The sequence below is a fragment of the Phoca vitulina genome, unplaced genomic scaffold, assembly GCF_004348235.1.
Source record: "Phoca vitulina isolate PV1807 unplaced genomic scaffold, GSC_HSeal_1.0 scaffold23, whole genome shotgun sequence".
Classification (NCBI taxonomy): Eukaryota; Metazoa; Chordata; class Mammalia; order Carnivora; family Phocidae; genus Phoca; species Phoca vitulina.
Window position 1 is genome coordinate 10,312,094 of NW_022589726.1, and position 27,597 is coordinate 10,339,690.

At 34.3% G+C, this 27,597-nt stretch overlaps 1 protein-coding gene across 7 annotated transcripts in view; it reads right to left on the reverse strand.

Moving 5' to 3' along the window:
• The window catches only part of MON2 (MON2 homolog, regulator of endosome-to-Golgi trafficking), a 102,185-nt gene that overhangs the window by 12,996 nt on the left and 61,592 nt on the right, over window positions 1–27,597 (reverse strand). For 5 of the 7 annotated variants that reach the window (XM_032420219.1, XM_032420218.1, XM_032420213.1 and 2 more), the window contains 9 exons: window positions 25,008–25,170; window positions 23,275–23,568; window positions 20,671–20,869; window positions 17,196–17,824; window positions 11,562–11,705; window positions 10,970–10,987; window positions 10,552–10,680; window positions 6,822–7,012; window positions 771–831 (listed from right to left, as the gene is read on the reverse strand). In XM_032420219.1, the coding sequence (XP_032276110.1) occupies window positions 771–831; window positions 6,822–7,012; window positions 10,552–10,680; window positions 10,970–10,987; window positions 11,562–11,705; window positions 17,196–17,824; window positions 20,671–20,869; window positions 23,275–23,568; window positions 25,008–25,170 (1,828 nt within the window). The remainder of the gene's footprint in view (window positions 1–770; window positions 832–6,821; window positions 7,013–10,551; window positions 10,681–10,969; window positions 10,988–11,561; window positions 11,706–17,195; window positions 17,825–20,670; window positions 20,870–23,274; window positions 23,569–25,007; window positions 25,171–27,597) is intronic. The other 2 variants (XM_032420216.1, XM_032420217.1) reach the window with 1 other exon arrangement.

Here is a 27,597-nt window from a genome sequence, read left to right on the forward strand (position 1 = left end):
TAGCTCATTTCTAACATATAATGTGTTATTTTGCCCTTTGAAGAAAAAGAAGAAAAACACTAATGGACAAAAGGCAATATTTTATATGTACATGATGCATATACTTTTCATGTACACTTCAAAGTAGTTTACTTATTTACTTAAAAGATCTTTTATCCCACTTAAAGGAAAATCATCAAAACACCTTCCCCAACAAAAAACCCATAACCAAAAAACGACTTCTTTAAACTCCATTTACAATTAAAAAAATATATTCTTTAAAAAACACCCATTATGTGCCTCCAGAGTTCTGGAGGCTCTATCTACTTCTGGTTAAAAACAGAAATCTAGGGGTGCCTGGCTGGCTCAGTCGGAAGACTGTGTGACACTTGATCTCAGGGTCATGAGTTCAAGCCCCATGTTGGGCATAGAGCCTACTTAAAAAAAATTCTAAACAACTTATAATTTTGAACCACAACACCTGGTTTGCCAAACTATAGAGCAAACTCTCAAATACATGCTCAATAACCAATAGATTTTACTGAATCAACTGCTTTCTTAAATTATTAAATGGACACAACTGAGTATTTAGACTAAAAGCTAACAAAATAAGGAAATCATGTCAGTTCTTTCAAAACTAACCTTTAATCTTTGTGAGAGTTTTACTGCTTTTAGGTTCAATCTTAAACCTATCACTTTACTTCTTCTCTTAGCAATTTTATAGTTTCAACATTTCTACTATTTGGTTTGCACAAATGGTTATGGGAAAATGTTTTAAATAGCTTCCTCACCTCAACATCAATACTTTCATTTCTTTGAAATTCTTGAATAGAGAGATTATCTGGAGGTATGCTAAAAAAATAAACAAAACACTTGATTTTTAAAAGGTAAAATGTTCCCTGAAAATAAACAGTATTCAAATGACAAAAAGTATTTTCTCAACCAGGTTAAACATTACCATTTATTTAAAAGAACAGTTATTTTTAATTAAAGTTATCAGTGTGACTAAACTAATTACAAACATGAACTTCTGGCTACAAAAATGCTCGGTCCAATCCTGAACTAAATAAAATCTGTAAAACTAAACTCCTTTCAGTACTAATGAACGAAAAGACAATAAAAAGTGAGGATATTACTATCATCTGCAGTAACAACAAAAATTACCATTGTGATGATACCTGAATTCACTTATATTGCCAGAGACTTAAGAGTGTCTTGGTCATCTGCTGAACTATTCATTCAGAGACTGCCCATTAATCACTGCCCATAATAATCAATTATTATAATAATTTATAATAAACACAATATATTAAAGATCTTTACAATAAAAAAGAGAACATCTAAAAAAAAAAAAAAAGCAGAAAATTGTTCCAGCAAGATCAGTGGAAATCAACATTCTGAGAACCAAGGCAAATTCTAAACCATGTGACTCTTAATAAGAATGAACAGTAAAATGGTATTAAACTTATGAAACAGTGAAATATTAACTACTTATAAACAGCTGAGAATCAGATGTTAATGATTATTACAATAATAATAACAGCTAAAATTACAGAGCCAGCCAATGTACTAAGAGCTTTATTTGTATTACCTCCTATGATTGCACAGTAACCACATGTAGTATTTTTCCTCATGTAATTGACAGAAGAGGAAACTGAGGCTTCAAATGCTAGTAATATGACCAAGAATGTACTGTAAGCAAATGACAAGGTCAGAATTTGACCCTAAACTTCTCCGATATTTGAGCTTAAATCCTTCTCTTTCATGTTGTAAATGTAAAAATAGTGTTATCATATTTAGGATTAGAGTTACAGTGTACACTTTTATATCTAGGGCTATTTTTGCCTTATTTGGTATTATTTGGTCAAATACACACACACACACACACACATACACACACGCGCGCATGCGCGCATTCTAGTATGGGTACCAGATCTTTTTTGTTTGACTTAGATATTTCCATCCAACAAATATTTACTGAGTACCAAATACTCTGTATCAGGCACTATACAAGATCCAGCTGTGAATAGGATGGACCCAGTCCCTGTTGCATGAAACTTGCATTCTGGTGTGCAAGTCCTAGACTAACTCTATAATCTGGTAGTAGTAAACTACAGGAAAAAAATTTAAAGACGTACCCAAATTTGCACCAATGGTGAGAATTTCATAACCACTACTACTAAAGTAGCTTCACAGATCCTATCTGTATCTGTATGTTTAATTCTAATTTATAATCAAGTAATGTAAGTGTTCATTGATACAAAAAAATTCTGATGATGGTGGACATAACTAAGGATGGGCTGACTACCAATTTAAAAAAGGCATTATTAGGAACAGACACTAATAATATTAATGTTAATGGAATCATATATCAGAAACACTTAAATGGATTTTTAAAATATTTTATAATGAGGAAAGAAGGTAGCACACAAAGTCAGAAACTGAAAAGTTCATTACTCCTAATCCCAGTGATCAATAAAATTGGGAAATTATTCGATCATGCATAGGTTAAGTATTCTGATCTCAAAACCCAAACTAATTGTTATTTAACTTAGAGTTAGTATCCTTACTAAACACTTCGAGCATATCAAAAAACACTGATGATTAACACAGATTACCTATAAATTATAAGCAGAGACTGTCAATATTGCAGGTAGAAATGGGCCATATAAGATCCTTAAATTCTCTAAGATTGAGGTTTGTAAGTTAGTGATTTTTTTTTTTAAAGATTTTGTTTATTTATTTGAGAGAGAGATTGAGATAGAGAAAGCATGAGAGGGGGGAGGGTCAGAGGGAGAAGCAGACTCCCCGCTGAGCAGGGAGCCCGATGCGGAACTCGATCCCGGGACTCCAGGATCATGACCTGAGCCAAAGGCAGTCGCTTAACCAACTGAGCCACCCAGGCGCCCCAGTTAGTGATTTTTTTAAAAATTATTTTTACGAATCTTTATTTGAAATAAAAGAGGCTTCAAACTGATAAAGTGTTATTTGTATTTTTTGTCAGTTCTCTCTGCATGGTACATTAAAAAAATGTATTGAGATACAATTTCATATACCATAAAATTCACCTTTTTAAAGTGTCTAATTCAGTGCTTTTTAGTATATTCACAAAGTTGTGCCACTTCTAATTCTAGAATATTTTCATCACTCCTGAATGACATTCTGTACTTTTTGCACTCACTCCTCATTGTCTCCTCCTCCCACCTGTGGCCATTAATCTACTTTCTGTCTCTATGCATTTGCCTATTCTGGATATACTATATAAATGAGATCATACGATATATGGCCTTTCGTGTCTGGTTTCTTTCACTTAGCATAACATCTTCAAGATTCATCTATACTGTAGCATGCATGCATCAGTATTTTATCCCTTTTTATGGCTGAATATTCCATTCTATGGATATACGACATTTAATTTATCCACTCAACAGCTGATAAACATTTGGATTGTTTTCATTTTTAGCTATTATGAAAAATACTGCTATGAACATTACTGAATAAGTTTTTGTGTGAATATGTTTCACCTGATTTCTTTTAGGTACTACTTAGTGATTTTAAACTTAAAGTCCACTGACCATTAACTGTATGAATTCTCACACTAGCCCAAGTGTATTCTACAGGATAAAAACCATGTTTCAGTACTCTAAGGATGATTGAATGAATTCCTAATAAACCTCAAGTGTCTACCAGATCACAGTGTTTATGTTTTTCATCTTTAATCATGTTTTTTCTTTTTCTCATTTAAAGTATTTACTTATCATAGTCCTCAATAATGTCCAAAGCCTTTGTTTTCTTCTAGCTAATTTTGGTTTTATTTGTATTTCTTTGTTATTATACTGCCTTGCCAAAACAGCTTACAGACCGAAAAAAAAAGCTAAGAAATATCAGAGAAAGGCATGGTTATTCACAAAGTCTTAGAGTATATATTAAGTTAAAGGATTTATAAATGTTCCAACATAAAATATACCCAAATATTTAAAAACCTAAGTCTTGTTACTCCAAGCGACATTCTGAAACACCACCTTACTGTTCAAATACTAGTGATGGACTTCAGTTATAGAACAAGTATATATGTGACATAAAATAAAATTTTGTGATTTCCAAAGTAATCAAGTATTTGGAAAACAAAAAACAAAGCCTTCTCATGAAACTAAAAATATGCATCGTTTTTAAGTTCTCTTCATGAGCACTGAATTTTTAACTTCAACTAACTAATGAAAGCTTTCAATTTGAGCCTTAAAATATTTTTGGACTGGCTTTATCCATCTTAGCTGTTTTCACATTGATGAAAAATTTAAGTCAAGATATATAAACTAGTAGACCTTCACAACTGATCAATTCATTTCATCTTATAATTAAGAGAAAACGATGCCTACTGAAGGGAAACAACCAGTTCAAGGTCAACAGAAAGGAGGTGGCAGAGTCCAAAGTAGGTCATGGGTCTCCTGACCCTCAATATAGGATAGCAGAAGGCTTAAATCTGTAACTAGAATAATCACAACTTAGAATGCTAATTCTGTGTTACTGACAGCAGAATTTAGTACCTTTATTATTTTCTACCCATTATAAGCAATCCCAAATTTAGAAGTAAATTTCTACTCCCAGTTATTTAGAGCTTGGGTCTTTAAAATTCTGGTTTAAAATATGGCTGTTTCAGGGGAAAGGATATGGACAATATCACTTTCTCTTAAGGAAAAGAAATAACAATAATGAGGATAATTAAAGTGGCAGCAAGCATTTTAAAAGCACTCATGTGCCAGGTACTACTCTAAGCAGTTACTTATTTTAAGTGACTTAATACTTGGGTGCCTGGGTAGCCAAGTCAGTTAAGCGTCCAATTCTTGATTTCGGCTCAGGTCGTGATCTCAGGGTTGTGAGATAGAGCCCCTCGTTGGACTTCACACTGGGCGTGGAACCTGCTTAAGATTCTCTCTCACACTCTCCCTCTGCCCTTCCAAACCTACTCTCTCTCAAAAAATAAAAATAAGTGACATAATACTCCAGCAGTCACTTATTTTAAGTGACTTAATCCTCATAATAACTCTATGAGTTAGGTAGCATTATCATTCCTACTTAACAGATGAAAATATCTCAGTTACAAAGTAACTGTTGGGATTTGAATCCAGGTGGCCCAGCTCCTGAGTCAGTGCACTATAATGGCTGCTTCTTAAGCAATATGATTTTTCAACATACCAAATACACTCAAACCTTTAATGTAAATAGGGCCATAGTCAGGCAAAAGACTGCAATGAAATTATAGTACAGCTGCATTAATACAAAATGACATAAGATGTACAGTATCTATCATTAAGACTTTGATTTCATTTTCTACCTCCTGCACACAAACACACAAAAATTATTTCATTAAACTGAATTTAATAAAATAAGAATATTCAACAAGAAACTTGAGAATAAGTAAGATAGTGGAAAGACTCAGCCACAGTAAAAGAAATTCTTTTTTTTTAAGATTTTATTTATTTATTTGAGAGCGAGTGAGAGCGAGAGAGAGACAGAGCACACAAGCAGGTAAAGGGCAGAGGGAGAAAGAGACTCCCCGCCGAGCAGGGAGCCCGATGAGGGGCTCGATACTGGGACTCCAGGATCATGACCTAAGCCAAAAGCAGACGCTTAACTGACTGAGCCACCCAGGTGCCCCAGGAAAAGAAATTCTTAAAGAAGTTTTACTCATTGCCAAAAAAACCTAATCTAAAAGCTTGTATTAATAAAGCAACATGCATATACAGATAACTGGGAAAGAAAGAGAAAAGTGTAAATTTCTAAACCTATTTGATTCATACAAATTAACATAGTGATTTCAGGCAACGGAGTCCACAGAGGAACTCATATTTTCAGGGTTAAATATAAAAACATAATTTGTTTGAATATGCTCTGAGTCCCTATAATTTTTCTGCAAATACAAAGAGTACACTTGCATTGGTATCTGTAAGATTTCTAGAGATGAGAAATACAAAAGAAAGTAAAACAAAATTTGACCATTTGTGGAAACAGAAATTAGGATGTCATTACTTTCAATTTTGAAATACCAGATATGCTTTCACACAGCAAAATTTAAGTTAACCCACAGAAGATTCCTCCTTCAAAATATGTAGTGTGTGTTCCAATTATCCTACTCTCACTCAGTGAGGGGTCAAAAGAAGATCCATAAACATAAGCCCTCAGGTGGATATCACATAGTGAAAATTCCACTCTTCTTTGCCAAACCTAACATCTTAAAGAGCTAATCATTATCACCACTAATCTTACTGATTCCAGTAAAATACTGATTTTCAGAAATTATTTTCTTCTTGCAATGTCAAATGGGCAGCAGATTTAAAAAACAGATCTTCTTAGCTTCATTGAGTTAAAACCTTAATTATGGGGTGCCTGGGTAGCTCAGTTGGTTAAGCGACTGCCTTCGGCTCAGGTCATGATCCTGGAGTCCCAGGATCGAGTCCCGCATCGGGCTCCCTGCTCAGCGGGGAGTCTGCTTCTCCCTCTGACCCTCCCCCCTCTCATGTGCTCTCTCTCTCTCTCTCATTCTCTCTTTCAAATAAATAAATAAAATCTTTAAAAAAAAAACCTTAATTATAATGCATCCATATAGTCTTATAGATACCTGTCTTAAAACCAAAAACACTGTGAAAAGCAAAAATCTCCATTTGCTCACAGATAATGTAGCTAGTGGATAAATGTTTAATCAATCAGTTGTGCTTTGTATACGATGGAGCAATCTTAATAATTACTCTGTTAATGAATAATGAGAAATACTGTTTTTAGATCAATTGCAGGCATTATATATTTTTGAGAGATTATCTTACAACTGTAAAATTGATTGAGCTGACCTTTTAGTAAAGAGAAAGTCTTCAAAAGTGTTGGCTAGTTCTGGCCACATACTGTCAAATTTTCCAGAAGAAGCATGCTGCCGGGCAACAGGTAGCCCAATAGAAAGAACTTTGAGGAGAGAAGATACTGCTAATTTCCATGTGCTTTCAGAAGGGCAGGAATATTTCAAACTGAGAGGAACCCTAAGTGTCTGTGAAAATAAAGACAGTTTAAGATATGTATTAATTAAAATATATACATACAACTTTAATTACTTAAAAAAACTAAAGCAGAAAAAAGTAATAGCATAGGTATTTTCACTTTAAAAAGGATGTTATTTTCTAGAAAGATCAATTTTCAGACACAGTCCTCAAATCTACTGCCTAGAAAGATACTCTGTCTCCATTTTACAAACAATGACCTTGAACAAGTAACAACTTTCTGAACTTCAGTTTCTCATCATAAAACATAGGGATGTTATCTGAAAACTTAAGATAGGAGTAGTAAACTTACAATTTTGCAGCTTCTCTCAAATTGCTGTTATGGAATTAGAACATTTTGCCATAGTTTTCCTAGCAGAAAATAATTTGACTGATGGGGTTCTCCCATCTAACAGAGATCAATACCTTGTTTTCATGATTGGTTAGGTAAACATAACCTAAAGCATCAATACTTTGAAGTCTTATATTTTATCTCTAAAATTCTTTGAATTTTATATTCTACTCCAACATTTTAATGTATTTTTTTTCCATTTCCAAGTTATTTCAGTAAAACTGATGATTAAAACGATAGTTTATTCTTTAACCCTTGTGGATACAGGAGTAAAGCATCTGAGCTATGTATAGTGACTACGATGTTGAGACTTACTTTTTAACTGGTCAACTTTTGCGGTAGGTTGCTATAAACCATTAAAGAACTAATTTGGTGATTCAGAATAAACTCCTACGGTCACACTTCTATCCAGCAACTAGAAGACCAGACTGACCAAACTACCACAGTGAGTTGTCTCAGAGCACTATCAATAGATCGTTTGCATGACAGTGAAAATCCTGCTTTTATATAAAAATTCCAGTTAGAGAAAGATAAAGAGTAGAAGAGATACATTTTCATATTTCAAGGTTACGGAGGGAATATAAAACTTAATTTCATCATCCTCCACACAATTATTACTGACTACTCACATAGTGAACCATTACATGTTAGCATGAACTGAGCCTCCACTAAGAGATAATCAGCCTAGCCAAATCTATCCTTTTCCTCTCCCCATGTGCTTTGGGGGAACCTGACTCCACTTTCAGTTGGGAATTAGGGTAAGGAGATGATTAGCTTATTAAGTCAATTAATATACTCCATTTTCCTGGCCATAATTACTGGTTCAAGACTGGCCATAGGATTAAAGCTGGTCCACTTAAGGTTAATTTTAGGAACCAAGAAGAATAGTGTGTTAGAAGTACATGCACATACACACACCTCCTACTGGACATCAAGCCCTTTATTAGTCTATAACTATGAGGAGAAACATAGTTGGGATGCAGTCAATCCTTGGAAAGCAGAAGAGAGAGAGAAAAAATTTTATTTTTGTTGATACTGCTGAACCACTGAATAAACCAAACCTAAAACCCTCCCTCTATCTCTGAATTTTCAAACTAAGCATGGCAATAAGTCTCCTTCATTATTAAAGCTAGTCAGAGCCTGAATGTATGTCATTTGCAAAGAAAATAATACTAAATTATACAAGGGCAAGTCTAAATTAACATTTTATAACTCAAGGTTAGATAACCGAAAAATATAGTTTACCACTACAATTAATATTTTACTGAAATCAAGGGAATGCTAAGCACAATAGATCTATGTGATTTATACATTTTTTGTTTAAAAATATTTCAGCAACTAATACAGAGACTAGCGCATAGTATATGCTGAGTAAATGTATGTGGGAACTGGGAAATTCTGTTCTTGCTGCTACAAAGCTCACAATTTTTGAGAAAAAAGAGCCTTGTCCACTAAACCACAATACAATATAGTAAGCAGCATCAAGAAAGGGGGGATATAGAAAAGAGATTGTTTAATTCTTTTAAAAAGACAAACTGATTCATGTCACTCCTTAGTGTTCAACCTCAATGAAGTCTGATTCCTTATGATGGTTTATAAGAACCCTAGCTACTTTTTTAGACTTATTCCTAGCCCTGACACCTCCCTAAATGGAATTTCTCAATATTTCTTGAAAAAATACCACAATCTTTTACATTGCTTAATGCCTCTCCCTTTCTACCTAGCAAACCTATTACTCCTTCAAGAGTCACTTCTATTAACCCTTGCCAAAATCCTCTAGGCAGGTTAGTTACTTCCTGTCTGTGGGGGATGGGAGGAGGTACTAACTTTTTATTCAGCACTGACATGTGACAAGTATCATTAAATGCTGTATCTCAAATGAGTCTCTTAATAGTTCAGACATGTAAGTGGTATTGGTATTAACCTTCTTTTACAGATGAGAAATACTCTGACAGGTTCATTTACCCAAAAATCATACAGCAGCAAGTAAAGAGCAATGCACTATTCTAAGGCAGGTCTATCTGAATCCACTCTGTGGTCTTCACCTAGGACTTAACATACTATATTATTATTTGTTTGCCTTTCTATATTCCTTTTATTGAATTATTAAATGTAAGAATTATTTTATTCATTTTTAATCCCTACTATTTAATTAGTACATGGCAACAGAGGTACTTAAAAACTATTCTCAATAAATGAGAGAGAGAATAGTTGTGATGGGGTGCATGGGAGGGGTAGAAAGAGTACAAAAGTCAAGGGAAGAAAGAGTTTAAAGAAGGCAAGGGCAATATCATATAATAGGAAGATAATTAGAAAAGGACACAGGATTTAAAGATTTGATCTTCTAAACTTTAAGTCATTTCTGAAGCACAATATGAAAGTAAGCCAGCATGCAGTGGGTTGAGAGTGAGCTGCAGCTATGTGAAGGACACAAGCTGTTTAAAGTAAAGGAATTTGGAAAAAAAGGAAAGCTGAAAGAGGATGGCCATTTGAGTAGGAAGCAAAGTGAGAGAAAGTTCTTAAATAAAGGGCTTTATCATCTTTCCAAGATACTGTTTACAAGGCTAAAAGGAAAATGAAAGAATCACCAACAAAGAAAGAGGGAAAGAGAAAAGGAGGGAAACAAAGAGCAGGATGAGCTTTGGAACGAGAATGGCCATCTTCCTTGAGGAAAGATGGTTCATATTGGCCTATATTTGTTCAGTAAATAGAAGGCAAGGTTCAGGTTTGCCCTTCAAAACACAGGAAAAAACAAGAAATACACTTCGGAGGAATCAGACAGAATCAACAAGAGATGAGTTTTAAAAATGGTTGTCCGTACACTAAGGAACTGACTTAAAAAAAAAATACATATCAGTTAAATTGATGTGCTGTGCATTTCTCCCTGAATGCTCATCAACCTTGAAGTATGAGAAGTTACTGTCCTAAGAAACAGGATCCTTCATTGACTTGTGGCATAACTTAAGAATTGTAAAAAACCTAATGCATACTTGCTTTAAAATATTTTTCGTTGAAAAAAAAACTTTTCATACTGGGACTGGCTTCCTAAATACTATCCATGAATGTTGGAGAAAAGTCCCTATAAATAATAATATAAATATTTTCCATTTATTTCAATATATAATATATTATTACCTAAAAAGTAATTTCAGTAATAGTGTCATCATCAAAGAATAGAAATTAAAAAGAAAAAGATACCTTAATAATATTCTGGAGTACCTTCTCATTCACGACTGCTTTGTGACAGGCTGTTTTCTGGTATAAATCCACAACTACTTCTAAAGACCTTTCAGCAAACGGTACATAATTCAAGGCTACCCATTCCGCCTAAAAAGTAATATTTTCACATGGAGTTAAAAATAAATGAGATTAAATTAAATTATATTGTTTTCAAAGGGAAACCTTCTTTGTCTTAAAGTTCAGTCCTTGGTTTTAGGTCAGATTATATTACATGCAAAGTTTTCAAACAGATACGTACTTCATGAAAGAACAATTTTCAGCCAGGCAAAAATTAAAACTATCAGAAAAAGCAAAGAGAGCATTCTACCAAGAAATGGGAAAGATGTACTTTACTTGTTGCCAACAGGTTAGGACAATTTTAGGAAATTTAACTCACCGGTGCAAATAGTTGGATCTATTGTGATTCCATTGTGTTGCAAGACAAATAGAATGAGAAAAGTTAATACACATTAAAACTACTTTTCGGACCATGTAAAATTTTAATTTAATGTTGAGTGAACAAAATCAGCCTGTGCATGCATTCAGAAATTTACTTTTCCCCTAAGCCAAAATTTGCCAATGATGGCTATAAAAATCTTTTAGGTAAAATCCAACTACATTTCACACCAGCAATAGACAACTTATTTAGTACACACAGGTGTCTTCATTTTGCATTGCAGGCATTTATTTTAGACAAGATTAGGCTTAGGGATTTAGAAGCCATTTTGTAATGGGATGGGGCAGTGAAGAAAGGAACTTTGAAGAAAAACGTAACATGAAAGGCCAAACTTTCTGGAGAACTACTTGGGAAAGGAAAGTCATAAACAAGAAAAAAAGGAATACAGAAAAGATTTTCCAAATAGTGTTTTGAGCTTAAACTGTTAACAGACATATGAAAGTTTATTTGTGAATGAAAAATTTCCATCTTATGTGGAACTGTTTATAAGCCATGAAATCTTCCAGAGAAAATACAATTTAAATGAAATTACCTGATTATATTTTGCATTTGCAATGTGCTTGGTTTCTAGCTGTCCATACTGTGGAGGTTTACAGGAAAATTCCACAAATGCCAGTAACTGGTCAAATATAGCTGGATACATTATCTGCATGTTTTCTGGCCCCACGCAGATGGCCTATAAAAGCAAAATATGAACAGCAGAATGCATAACCTGAACTCCAGTTAAGTTCTTCACTGTATATGCATTTAACCAAAGAATCTTAAAAACTGTCCTATTTTATGTAAGTATTATACAATCTTTTATAAGCCCTGAAGGACATAACTATTACAAGCTATTTTAAACTATTATTGAATAAAGTATAAGCCAAATGTGTTAATGAGCTACAAAATGTTTTTTAATAGAAAGTGTGATTTATGACTTAACAGACTGGAAAAAGGGCAAGCACTTGGAGTGGAGCCCCAGGCAGTCCTGAGGTACCATGATTGGATCATTGGTTCAGGACTACAGCCATTAGACCATCAAGAACGCTTCACTGACCAAGATTATATTGACTGATAGTGACTTCTATTTAAGTGATAGTATCAGTTCATTGAAATGACAGCTGATTTCTGCACTATGCTTAGTCTTCTGACTTTCACAAATAATCATGTGTATTATAGTTGGGGAAAATAAGCCATGGATGAAAATCTGTTTCTAAAAGAAATGTATATGTTAATTTTTTAACAGGGCAGTGTATATTTAATGTCTAATGTATCTGAATATATAGACTTGATTTAAAACAAGAAAATTTTAAAAAATTAATAGAAACTAAACCTATTGCTATAAACAATTTGATAAAACAAAGAGTAAAATGCATATCCTGACACTGCAGATTTTAATTCCTTCAGGTATGTTGAAAGTACTTAAAATAAATCTTATATTTTCATTTTTTCTAGCCACAAATGTGTTTTCTCCTCTTGTCCTTTCACATATTTTAGTGTTTCTTTTTCTCTGTGGGAAAAATATTTAATGATATTATTTACATAATGTATAAAATAAATTTGTGCTTTACAAAACAAAAAGCATGGTCATTATGCACTTGAGGTACCCTCAAAGTACTAAATCAAAATTCAAAGCATTTCAAAATTTTAAGGAATATTCTTTAAAAAGATACACACATTTATGTTTTTCTGCAATCCAAGGCTTTTTAAACCTGTCAGATAATATATTAATTTTATTTTCCCTAAGAGAAGATGTAACCATTTAGTTATGACTTAAGTTTTAAATAAAAGTCTTGAAATATAGATAAGCAAAGTGCCGCCATATCTAAGTTAGATCATCTTATAATTACAATGTAAAAAATTAGAATAAAATATCTAATACTATCTCTCAATATTTGGTTATTTTTCTCAGTAACAGTAAACAGAGAACTTGAATGCCTAAAAAAATTCACTCTACTGACTGATTCTGTAAATTTCACTTTCTTCTTTACTAACCTCTTGCTGAGTCGTAACTCTTAGAAGTAAACAAGCAGTAATTACTGTGGAAAAGAAATAATTATACCAAGTGGATTCTTAATTTTTCAATGACTAAAAAAGAGAAAAAGCCTGTGTGGTTACCTTAGAAAACTAAGTATTACCATTTCTCTGGAAATATCTTAGCACCAAATAATGACTGTGACTACACACTTTGATTTTCAGTGGTCCTTTATAAAAAGAAAATATACTGTAGCATTATAGTTGACTTAATAAGCAATTCTGAGATCTTAAAATGCATAATGTGGAACTGACTTTTTTTTTAAACAAACTCCATCTAAGAAAAAGTTATTATTGGTTTTTCTTCAATATTCTTAAGTTTGTGTATCAGAAAAAAACTATAGTATGAACCTGATAACAGATTTTACTCCAAAAGTTAAGAATCAGTCAGCTATCTAGACATTTCCTATTATTCCAGTTTGAAAACTACATGTGAAAACAAGAACAGAAAATGGACATTCAACCTCTGACATGGTTCAAGATTTCTCTTAAGTCCTTCAACAATAATTCCTTCAGTACCTATATCTATTAAGACTTTTTTTGCCCTCTCCCCTCATGTACTAAGACGTTTGACAGGGAACTTGATGATGAAGACAGTAACAGCTAACATTTAGTTTAACTGTGCCAGGCAGTAAATGCCTTACAAACCCCATTTAATAAGAAAATAGGTGAAGATCTATTATTTTTATTTTATAGATTAATAGATTAAGAAGCTGATATATAAAGAGATTCCAAAACTTGCCCCATTGACTAGCAGGCAGGGCTTCATTGCACAACTCCAAGGGCACCATCCACACACAATGTGATGATGTTTCCTGGAGTACTACTCTAGCTGCCTTGATGATGGAGGCAGATACAATATCCAGCCGTCTGACTTTAGGAAGTTTAGCAATAAATAAGACAGACGCAGTCTCCTGATCTCAGAACTTAGGGAAAACAGATAATCAAATTCTCAGGTCCAACACATGCCAAAATATCTTGGCCAAAAAAAAAAAAAAAATCAATTAGCATATATAACTAGGTCAATTTGGTGGGAACGAGTGATTTAAGAACCAAGAGAAGACTGTGACCCTGAAGCCCTAACCTATATAATGGTAAACGTGAAATCAAAAATGAGGTTTTATGTAGGAAATGATCTTTAATCAATAAAATGTTTCATTGGATAGCTTATTAATTTAAGGATAAAGTCCCAAAGTAAGTAAATTGTGCTGTAAAAAACTTTTCTGACACCTGTGGGAGAAAATACACAAACACTTTTACTGTGTTTAATTTTTTCTATTAGGAAATATTAAAGACACCATATGCTTGACTCATATTCAAGTACTATGAAATATCATTTAGATAATCACATAAGTAATAAAGAACAGCTAGAGTGAAAATTAGTAACGCAAAATGATACCAACTGATATAAAGGAACAGCAATAAAGCTTCCTAGGTTTCAGATTGAAGGTATGTATATATTGTTTTCAAAGCCAGTAAAAGCTCAGAACAAATTCTTGGTAGTTGGAATAAATGATTCTGTTTGTTCTGTCATTGTTAAAGCAGAGTTTTTAAAAATAACATTATGTACTTTTTTTTCTTGAAAAAAATTTTGGAGGTTTGGGTTTATAAAAACATGAATCGAACATCTGAATGAGAGTTCTAGATTATGGACATCCCATAAGGCCTGTGCTTTGCTTTGCTTTTCTGACAGAACAACTTTTCAATTTCCTCCAGGCCACTCCATAAGCAACCTATGTGCATGGTCAATCAAGGGGTAAAAAATAGGTAGTGACAGGCTACTTTTATTTCTCCACTGAAAATAAAAATAGCTATTTTGATTTCAATTGTTGAAAGCTGATATCCCTACAATAAAGTTTCTTAAATGTCAGATTCTCTTAAATTTTAAGTTTCTACACAATTTGTTTCTCTACACAATGTATCTAGGGTTAAAAAGATCAAGGAATTACTACTCAGCTGGACTTCCTCCAGAGCCAATGAAGAGTTATTATGGCGTAACAGAAACCACGACTTTTACTGTGAAAGTTTTCATCACTCCAGCTGGATATAATGCAATCAGTTAATTAGAAAACATGATTTGCAGTACACAAATCTGATTAACACATGTGTAATCAGAATCTAGTTCCATTCTAATTTTGTTAGAATGTCATAGCAACTTTGTTGGAATTGCTGGCTCCTCGGTTGGCATTTTTCTGCTTAGCATTATGGTTGTTGTGAACTGTGCTAACAATTATCTCGATAGTTTAAAGAATTCTTTGATTTTGATTTGGTCTTGCCTGCTAACTGGGATTTACTCAATGATTTTTAGGTCTGTTTATTTTTAATTGTTTTAATTTATTATTTTTGCTGTTTGGTTTTTAATTTTTTATTTAAATTCAATTAATTAACATATAATGTATTATTGGTTTCAGAGGTAGAGGTCAGTGATTTATCAATCTTATATAATAACCAGTGCTCATTACATCACGTGCCCTCCTTAATAACTTTTTCACAGTAACAAAACACACTAGGTAAGATATATCTCTTTTTACTTATCAAACTCAACACCCAAAGAACAAATAATCCAATCAAGAAATGGGCAGAAGACATGGACAGACATTTTTCCAAAGAAGACAACCAAATGGCCAACAGACACATGAAAAAGTGCTCAACATCGCTCGGCATCAGGGAAATCCAAATCAAAACCTCAATGAGATACCACCTCACACCAGTCAGAATGGCTAAAATTAACAAGTCAGGAAACGACAGATGTTGGTGAGGATTCGGAGAAAGGGGAACCCTCCTACACTGTTGGTGGGAATGCAGGCTGGTGCAGGCACTCTGGAAAACAGTATGGAGGTTCCTCAAAAAGTTGAAAATAGAGCTACCCTATGACCCAGCAACTGCACTACTGGGTATTTACCCCCAAAATACAAATGTAGTGCTCCTAAGGGGTACGTGCACCCCGATGTTTATAGCAGCAATGTCCACAATAGTCAAACTATGGAAAGAGCCAAGATGTCCATCAACAGATGAATGGATAAAGATGTGTGTGTGTGTGTGTGTACACACACACACACACACACGCACACAGGAATATTACACAACCATCAAAAATAATGAAATCTTGCCATTTGCCACCACGTGGATGGAACTAGAGGGTATTACGCTAAGTGAAATAAGTCAATCAGAGAAAGACATGTATCATATGACCTCACTGATACGATGAATTCTTAATCTCAGGAAACAAACAGGGTTGCTGGAGTGGTGGGGGGTGGGAGGGATGGGGTGGCTGGGTGATAGACACTGGGGAGGGTATGTGCTATGGTGAGCGCTGTGAATTGTGTAAGACTGATGAATCACAGACCTGTACCCCTGAAACAAATAATACATTATATGTTAAAAAAAAAAGAAGATAGAAGGAAGGGAAAAACGAAGCAGGGGAGAATTGGAGGGGGAGACGAACCATGAGAGACTACAGACTCTGAGAAACAAACTGAGGGTTCTAGAGGGGAGGGGGGTGGGGGGATGGGTTAGCCTGGTGATGGGTATTAAAGAGGGCTCGTATTGAATGGAGCACTGGGTGTTATATGCAAACAATGAATCATGGAACACTACATCAAAAACTAATGATGTAATGTATGGTGATTAACATAACGTAATAAAATAAAATTTAAAAAAAGATATATCTCTTTTTAAAATTTCTGTGAGGAAAATACTTTATAAATTTATTCTTACTTCTTTTTTTAAAATTTAGGCTTCTAACAATTCCAGAGCTAAATTTAAGTACTATGAATATATACGTATATATATGATCCCATAGCTTATAATTTTCTAATTATAGAAGTACTTTACTAAAGTTGTTATTCAGAAAAGTATATCTCTTGTAAAGAGCTGCATGAGCAAACCAAAAATGCTGGTGAAAGGAAACAAGAGGATACAGACAGTTTCTGAAAGACTCTCAAAACAAACCTGAATCACCTTTTCAAATACATCAGAAAACCGTATGTTTTTTAAATAACTGGATGTTTACAATACTGAATTTACACAAAGTATACATATTCAACAATCCTGATGATCCCGAATTTATCTCAAAAAATATACAGCAAACTAAAAAACTTCCAGCGAACCACATGCATTATTGCTTAGAGAGCCACTAAAATTCTATTACCTTTTGGAGAACGTCTAAAGCTGTAAGCACAGCTTCCTGTAAACTTGTCAAAACTGCTTCAGTATAAGATGGAAGAATGAAAGGGGATGCATCTGAACTTATTGGGACTGACACAGCACTGTGCAATATGACTCCCAGCTTTTGCAAGTCATCCATGTTGAAACCAGTTTTTATGTGTTGGTAGAGAGCTGGAAATATCTGAATTAAAGCTGTAAGGAAAGGCTGGCTGGGAATGAAAGTCAGTTTGTCAAAAGTAACAGGAGGCTTAGTGCTTTCCGATCCGATTCTATACCAGGTATTCCATGCAGCCCACCAGAGATTCAAATCTTCAAGTTCATCGGTAACTATGGGTGGCTCAGAGCTACTATATCTTCCAAGTCTCTCTCCAACGGAATCTGTTCTTACAAATGGCCTGCTCAGGCCAGGGCCTGATATGGACCCTATAAGGACAGGCACAGGTACATTAACTACAGGTGGTGTCTCGGGCTTATCTGAGTCTCTGATGGGGGACACAATCTGTAAAATTTCCTGGAAGCTTTTCAGTGCAGCCAGAGATACTTCGTTGTTTTTGCTGAGTGCTGCTGACTGTATATGGTCAAGAAGAACATCCCATGCTCTTGAAAAATCTCCTATATTAGGAAGAGAAAAACAAAATCTATCAAAGTAGTCAAGATTTCTCTTACTACTGCGCACTTTGGAATGTTTGCTTTATTTTTCTACTTAAATTCCTATATAACTAGGAAAATATGCTTAGGTGTTAAGGTACAAACAATGTGAGTTAAAATCAATGAAACCCAAAACTCCAGTAAAAATTTTTTTTCAAATACAGGAATAAAGGGCACCAAGAAGAGGATAATGAATATATCAATGTTTTGGTCTTAAAAACAGAACTCTATAAATGTATGTACACATGTTTACACTATTTCCTGGTATTTCTGCCTAAGGAGAACGGAATAAAAACTTAAGAGGGTAAAAACAAAAGCTTTTTACAACTTTGATCTATCCATCCATCTTTATTAATGATTAAAAATAAGATGTTCTCATTCTTAAAAGTATTGGAAAAGTTAACAAATTATAACTGAATAATACGTGTTTTTTATAGGTCTAAATGTTTAAAGTAAACTATGCTATGCTCATAAAATCTTAACTTTACACTTTGGTTTTCATATTTACATAACTTATAGTGGCAGAATTTTCTTTTTTTTTTTTTTTTGTTGCAGAATTTTCTTAAAACATTTTTTTCCCAATTACAAGGAGTCACCAGGAGAAAATGTACCATAAAGAACAGACTGCCTTTTTAGAATGAGTCTAAATTTCTTCCTCTCATGTGAAACTGAGTCTGCTGATCCACCATCAGCAGAGCACGGGCTGAATGGTAGTTGTTAGTTTCCACTGGTCAATCCAATCTCTTGTTCTACTCCTATGACCAATTAAGCACATTTATATTGAAGCTCTTTATAGCAACATGTAGTTTGTTTCTATGAAGCCCAGCAAAAATGACCTTGTTCCTCCAGCAATCTAGCCTAATGGCTTTAATACCATGGATTATTACCCACATACTTGCACTTACTTTTTTCTTCTAAGGTTTTTTAATTTATTCATTTAAGAGAGAGAGAGGGAGAGCAAGCAAGAGCATGAGCAGGGAGGAGGGTTAGAGGGAGAGGGAGAAGCAGACTCCCCACTGAGCAGGGTGCCCAACGAAGGGCTCAATCCCAGGACCCCAGGATCATGACCTGAACTGAAGGCAGATGCTTAACTGACTGAGCCACCCAGGCACCCCACATACTTGCATTTAAATAACACCAAAATCAGAAGAATTGATATTTTCCAAAGCAGGATGACATATGTAGGCTATAAAATACTTACATAATAAGGTTTAAAGTCACTTCCCAAAGGCTATAAATGACTAAATTTTTAAAAAGAGATAAACCCATATGCCTAAGGAAGCATTCAGTTAGTAGGAAAACTGGAAGTAGTCCTGGTATGAAACAATAAGTACTACTCTGCCTATATAGGACAAAAAAATAATACCTGGCCAGTTACATGCCTCTTCCTCTCCACTCTTTCTTTTATTAAAAAGTGAGGTATAATTTACATACAATTGAAAACACAGATTTTTTTTTTTTTAGTAAACTGTTCAAAGAGTTTTGACATATTACATTTAAAAACTATCAAAACAACTAAACAAAACACTTCTGTCTGTTGCCATCCTAGTTCAAAAGTCAGATGAAACATACATTTACCAACCAGAATGGTGACTTAATCTCAGAATATTTCATACCATAGGAGGAAAAACCCTGCAATTCCTCTATTAATGTAGCTCTATGTCTAGAAAAAAGTTCTCTTTCTAAAAGACCAGGTATAATTATATACTGTACATGGTCATGTTAAAAATATGAACATTATTCTAAGATAATAAACATTTTCTAATCTTCGAATTATAAAAAAATTATCAAAGCTACACAAACCACCTTGTGTCTTCATTTTTAAAAAACTAGATCTTTATTAGGTTTTAGCTTTTCAAATAAGGTAACTATCATGGAAGTATTAAAAATGATGCTTATTTTGTCAAAACTCAGCAAATGTACAGTTAAGACTGGTACATTTCATTTTATGTAAATTTTACGTGAAAATTAAAAACTAGGATTTTTACATATATATCATATATTAAGCTCTAGGAGTGCAAAATGGATCAGACACTACAGATTATTCTTGGGGAAAAAAAGGAAAAATGCATGAAGAACACTACACAAAAATGCTGATGGAAAGGATAAATATGCTTATGCTTTAACATAAACAGGGACAAAAAAGCCAAATGTAAAATAGTAACTTGTAAAAATGCAAGAATATATACGACATACTCATAATTATGTAAAAAAGTATTTCTGTTCGGTTCATTTTTCTCTACCACCACCATCACTACCATCAGAACTGAAGGTACAATCTACACTGGGTTTCTTAATCTCAGTACTATTGACATGTACACTTCTCTCTGCCTGTAAACCTCCTCACATTTTGCTTACCGTTGCCTGATGAACTACTACTCACCCTTCAGATCTCAGCAAAAATACTGCTTTCTTAGAGAAGCCTACCTGGATCTCATAGGCTGGGTCAATTACGTATTATAAGCTTACAAAGCACCACTCCTTTGTACCATTTATCACTGTAGTAATTTTGCATTTATGTAATTATAGTTATTCCCTCAGGCCCATGATAACAAGGATGCTGTGTGTTTTACTCACCACTGTATCCCCTAGAGGCTAGCCCATATGAGGTACATTACGTATTTTCTCAATGAAATGAATGAAAATGTGTATGCTCATGCACACACCACACATCAACAAAGACTGGCAGTTAAGACTGATTATTCTTGGAAAGTAGCACTGTACATAAAGTTTTTAAAGATCTTTTGTATTTTCCAAATTTCCTTTAACATGAATTACTTATGTAACTGGGGGGGGGAATGTATATATACCTAAAGGTTGCAGTAAATATCTTCTAGTGTTAAAGATTCTTGCTACTCCGGCCAATGTTAAAACCCAGGTCTCTGCCCACTGCTTCTCTGCTGTGTCCCTTGAATGATGAATGAGAATATTGCCACCTCCAGACTCAATCTTTTCTTTGTCTGCAGTGGTAGAAGACTCCCGAACTCGGTCCAGTAGATGAAAGAGAACCTGAATATTTATAAAAACGCACATAAAAATAACATAGCTTAAGTAACAGCACAGCAGTTAGAAACTGTCACAAGAAATTATACCTGACAGATCAATCCCATATATCAGAAAAAATTTAACAGTAGAGATATTATCCTTAAAGTCATAGAATATGAAAAAAAAATTTTTAAGATTTTATTTATTTGGCAGAGAGCGAGCGAGCACAGAAGCAGGGGGAGCGGCAGGCAGAGGGAGAAGCAGGCTTCCCGCCAAGCCAGGAGCCCAATGCAGGACTTGATCCCAGGACTCTGGGATCGTGACCTGAGCCGAAGGTAGATGCTTAACCCACTGAGCCACCCAGGCGTTCCGGAATATGAAAAACTTTTAAATTGTATAGAATATTTCTAGGACTTGTTGAGTTGGGGTATCAATAGAGCATCTATGGGGTAATATACAAGAAGGGAATGAAGCTAAGAAGTCCAGGCAAAAAATGTAATTATGGAAGACATCTGTGGAGGGGTTATAACTGAAAGCTCAGGACTAGATGAAGGTGCTTGAAAAAAATCAAGCAACGGGACGCCTGGCTGGTTCAGTCGCTAGAGCACATGACTCTTGAACTCAGGATCATGAGTTCAAGCCCCACAGTGGGCGTGGAGACTACATTAAAAAGAAGAAGGAAGAAAAAATCAAGCAGCAAGTGTTTGGGACTTGAAGAATGTTTACATTTGAAGAGTAGATTCAGGGGAGGGAATTGAAGAAAAAAATTTTTTAAAAATTGGAAAGACAAGCAGAAGCATTCTGTGAAACAGAATCCAAGGGAGGAGAAATTTCAAGGAGAAAATAATCAACAGCATTAAATGCTACAAAAAATTAAAAATGAGTAAGATAAGAACTGAATTTAGGGTGCAAATCTTGGCAATCAGAAGACCACCTGTAGCCTATGAACAATTTCTGTGGTTCTCAAAATATGGTCTCAGAACCAACAGCATTAGCATCACGCAGGAAATTCATAGACATGCAAATTCTCAAGCCCCAAGCCAGAAAAATCAGAAATTCTGGGAGGCAAGGGCTGGTGGCTAAGTCCTCTAGGTGATTCTGTTACCTTAAGGTTTAAGAAACTCTGAAGTAGAATAATCTGGAAATCATATTAAAGGGTCAGGAGAATGCAGGGGAGGAGAGGAAAGAAAAAAAATCACTGACAATTAGGCAGCAAGATTAACAAGCTGTTTAAAAGGAAAATAGGAATCAGAGAAAATATCAGTTTGTTTTTTAAAATAGTAAGGGAGGCTTAAGCATGTTTGTGATCTGAAGAGGAGGAGCCAGTGGATGGAGTTGAAACAGAACACACAGGACGGAGAAGGAATTTTAATTATTTTTATTAGTGGATATGCATTATTAATTTTTTAAGAAGACATTTTGGAATATTTTTATTAAATTGAAGACAAATCGTTAAATACAATTAAAATCTATTATGCAGCCTATTGTCAAACTTACTAATCTCGGAAATTCACAGAAGTGGTGAAATGATAAATAGATTTTTATTAAAATAGAATAGATGGAACAAAAAAGGAGAGCTTTCAGCAAAGAGGGGATGCTCACTAATAAGCTGTTGGCTTTGTAAAAAGTTTTTAAAGTTTTTAAAAAATATTTATTTGTTTTGAGAGAGAGAGAGTGCACCTGCACATAAGCGGGGGGAGGGGCAGAAGGAGAGGGAGGGAGAGAATCCCAAGCAAACTCTATGCTGAGTACAGAGTCCCCGATGCAGGGCCCGATCTCACAACCATGAGATCATGACCTGAGCCAAAATCAAGAGCTGGATGCCCAACGGAACCACCCAGGTACCCCGTAGAAAGTTTTTAAAAACGGGATGAAAAAGAAAAATAAAGGGGTGCCTGGCTAGCTCAGTCAGTACAGCAAGTGACTTTTGGTCTCAGGATTTTGAGTTCGAGCCCCACGTTGGGTGTAGAGATTACTTAAAAATAAAATATTAAAAAACAAAGAAAAAAAAGAAAAAAATGAAACTATATATTTAATGAACAAATATACAGAATTTACCAATTAGAGGTTACTTCTGTTTGGCGATCCTGCAAGTATATTTCACTATTGTTGATATTCTTTTATTTATAAAATTCTCAGTTGGTTACATTTGAATTACGTGGTTTTGGGGAAACAGGAAGAAAAAAGGGAAAGGCAAAGGCAGAAATCAGAGACAGAGATAATAAGAGATGAAGACAGAAAAAGAGAGAATAGGCTTTCAATATGTAATTTATTCTGTGAGGTACAACTTAAAGTATGACAAAACTAACATTCCGTTTTGTCAAAAGCACAAATGCATGGAAATTCTTCAAAAATTAATAGGAACTAGATAATTTGAAAAATTTAGAAATTTGTCTCAAAAGCTAGTAACTCAATCTAATCTACAATACCTTCCAAATAACAGTGTGCCACGTTGAGTGCTGTAATAAAGTTCCATGTGCACCAATTGTTGAAAACAGAGTTTGTCCTGCACTCTTCCTCACAGCAGGACGGGGGTCCACACAGAGTTCACCCAATTTTGCATAAAGACACAACCACAAGCAATCAAAAGGTGGTGCAGGATGGAAAGGCCGATTTAAAACAACTCCTTTCTCTTCTGCCTGCTTTTGCTGTGCTGCCTCTTCTTTATTTAATTCTTTTTCAATAGTTTCTCCTCTTTGGAAAAAATAATCTGAAATATTCCACTAAAAAGCAAAGTAGAAAAATGCCATTTCACTCACAGATTTTATTTTAAACACATAAATACGCAACACATGGTTGCTTTACGTTTCAGAATAAAACTTTTAATAGCCACTTCAGTAATTTCTTTTCTAGTAGAACAGATTTGAAAACATCTCTGTCACATGTCTCCATCTGATTTCAGGAGAATTTGGGGAAACAATCATGTGCTAACATGAATATTTTCAAACATTTTTATTATGAAACATTTCAAGAACATACAGAAAAACAGGGAAAATGGTATCAATATATTGATACACAGAAAGCCAATTGTTAACATTCTGTGGTATTTACTTTGTGCCTAAATTTTATAATTCCCACTAGATAAAGGCTTTAAAAAAATAACCATGATACCATTATGACACCACAAAAATTATTAACAATTCCTTAATATCAATTAATGATATTTTATAATTTCATAATAATAATTACTATATCCAAATATATCTTATGACTTCATTCTCAACCACAGTATGTGGTGTATGAATTAATGAGAATTATGCCAATTATAAAAATGTAGAGAATCCTATGAACATAAATATAAAGGAGGTGACACCTAGCAGTAATTTAATCAACACTGAATTAACTACTCTTTGGGAACAATTCTATACACGTGCTTATTTTCTTTCCTATAATTACATTTTTAATAGTTATCCAGCTTGTAAGGGATATTTAAGTTTGACTTCAAAAACTTCTGGCTTATAATAAACATTTAAGAGTCTAAATAATTGCCTTTAAATACATTCATATCGGGAACAGCTTTCTATTTGTTTACTTATGTAATATTAATAATATCCTAACTTAGATTTTACTTCTTTCTACATTCAAAATGACTAAAATGAGGATCAAGACGTCAATAATTAAACAATTAACAAGAGGCACACAGAATTAAAATGCAAGTATATCTGTTTCCATAGTAAAAGCTCTTCCATTAACATATGCCTTCTAATAGCTAATAAAGCAGTGCTGACAAACTATAGGACTGTGTATATAGCAAAGCCCTGTGTATACAGTAAAGCCTTTTACTGGAGCTTTATTTACTAAATAAGTAATATATGGAAATGTTGCTACTGAAACAATATTAAAAATCCGTTATCTTTACACTAGCGTCAACTGAATTACTTCCCTTGTATGTACTACTACTTGTTTACTAAATCCTCTCATGACAAACCTTTTAAAGCTAAATTTCAGCTCAATATATCAAAATTATTCCAAATATTCTGCTATTAATGAAGTAATTCTTAAAGTATGTCATTTAACCCTTCATGCAAAATAGAAGTTTAGTACTTAAAAGTCATTTAAACAACCCCTCTAAAGCCAAAAGCCTATTCTCCTAGCATTCACTCTCAACAGCATAACAGTGATTTCTAAATCATATGATCACAAGAAAGACAATAATACTTACCAATAAACCTATTGAAGTCAAACTAATATTAAGTTCTTGGTTATGAAGTCCAAAGCTACCTGCAACATCTACAACGATCTGCAGGCACGTACAAGGCATTGTTGGTAGAAAATCTGTCACGACCAACTGAAGACACTGGAATGCAGTTCGTATCAAGGATTCTCTGAAAAAAATTATACTCATGCACTTAAAAGAAATGTAAGTAAAAAGACACACCTTACAATAATTTTAACCAAGTTAAATTGTATTTTAAAAATTGAACAAGAAAATCTTCCCTATTACAGGTCATACAGTATTTCAATATTTACATAAATGTAAAAGATAAAGACATACTTGAACAAATTAATAAAGAAAGAAAGAATTTTGTATCAACTAGTCAAACAAAACAGACAATAATGAGAAAAGGAAATTGGCTACAGCTACTTTCTCATCACCACCGTATCCCCAATATCTAGCATGGTGCCTAGCACATGCAAATACACACAATTTACTCACTGAATGAAAATTAGTTCCTCATTCTTTTATATCTATATCTTATTTAAAATTCTACATCTAGTCTGTAAAAGAAAAGAGTACATTTTGAATTTCAAATGAAGAGAATAAGAAGTAACTGATTTTAGAGAGAAATTCCAGTGGTGAAATAATAATGAAAGTGAATTATAATAGCTAACGCTTATTTTTTCTTAAAGATTTTATTTATTTATTTTAGAGAGAGAGAAAAAGAGAGAGAGAGAGAGCACACAAGCAAGGGGAGGGAGGACAAGCAGATTCCATGCTGATGCAGGGCTTGATCTCACGGCCCCGAGACCACAACCAAAACCAAAGCGGAAATCAAGAGTCAGATGCCCAACTGACCAAGCCACCCAGGCGCCCCAATTGCTAAAACTTATTGAATGTTTGCTATGTAATGCACTGCCTAAGTGTTTTACATGTACTAACTAATTTCATCCTACAACGATGCCCTATTTTATAACTGCATTGTAGACTGGGAGAAGAAACTTAAGCTTGATTTAAGCTATGGCTGATCTCTTTCCACTTTAATCATCTCAGTACTTTGTAGTATTTAAGAAAATTTATTACCACAAATAAATAAGAAAAAATAATTTTCCATAATAGTCCCAAGCATCTCAATCATATAAAATTCCTCAACTAGTCATCATACCAGATAGTATGAGTTCTGCTGCAGAATGAGACAAATAGATGCAAACATCTGATAGACCTCTCCACTGCAATGTTCTACCTCAAGTTAAATAAGTCTATTTTGCTCTTCCTTCAGTATTTACTTAGTTAATAATACCACCATTCATTAAAGCTGCCTAAGTTAGAAATCTGGAAGTCATTCCTTATTCTATTTCCTTTATCACCCTTCACTCCCATAATCAATCTGCTAAGTAGCTCAAATCCATCACTCTTCCTCCGTATTTCTAGAGAACACTGCAGGTTCTCTCATTTCCCATCCACCCCTACACGGTGCTGTCACAGTGATATATCTCAAATGCACATCAGATCACACTGTTCCTCTGCTTAAAACTCCTAAAATGCCTCTCAAATGTATTGAAGACAAATCCAAATAGTTTATAAGGTCCTTCATAATTTTGACTCTGCCCTCCTCCAGGGACACAGGCCCCTACCACTGGAATCCTATCCTTCTGCGGCCTAACAGACTATTCTCATTAGGATTCTACTTACAGAGCTTGTTCCTTTTCCCTAAGATTCTACTTTTAGAGCAAGAGCTCTTTATCTGTGTAATCAGAGTAACTAGCAAGCATAGTACTTAGAATATACTGGCACAAAATAAATGAACAATATGTTGCTGGAGTGGTGGGGGGTGGGAGGGATGGGGTGGCTGGGTGATAGACATTGGGGAGGGTATGTGCTGGTGAGCGCTGTGAATTGTGTAAGACTGATGAATCACAGACCTGTACCTCTGAAACAAATAATTCATTATATGTTAAAAAAAGAAGAAGAAGATAGTAGGAAGGGAAAAATGAAGGGGAGGAAATCAGAGGGGGAGACGAACGAACCACGAGAGACTATGGACTCTAAGAAACAAACTGAGGGTTCTAGAGGGGAGGGGGGTGGGGGGATGGGCTGGCCTAGTGATGGGTATTAAAGAGGGCATGTATTGAATGGAGCACTGGGTGTTATATGCAAACAATGAATCATGGAACACTACATCAAAAACTAATGATGTAATGTATGGTGATTAACATAACGTAATAAAATAAAATTTTTAAAAAAAAGTCCCTTAAAAGCAATTTCTTAGATTTCCCAATATATGCAGAGAAGTCAAGTCCTAAGTGTTAATTCACATCTTACCAATGCTAATTTTATAATACAAAACCCAATCTTTGGATGTGTTACAAAATTTGTTAGCTTGCTGCATTTACCCTATAAACCTTATATTCTTGTAAAAATGTCAAATGTCAAGTAAACAGCAATTTTTCTATCCTTCCAAAACAAAGGTGAGCCCTGATAATTCACTATAGTCACTGGGGGTAGGATTAAGAAAAACAATTCTAGATCTGAGCCAGGAAGGGCATACATAAAAAATTACCACTTCTGCAAGATTTTAGGACCAACCTCTTCA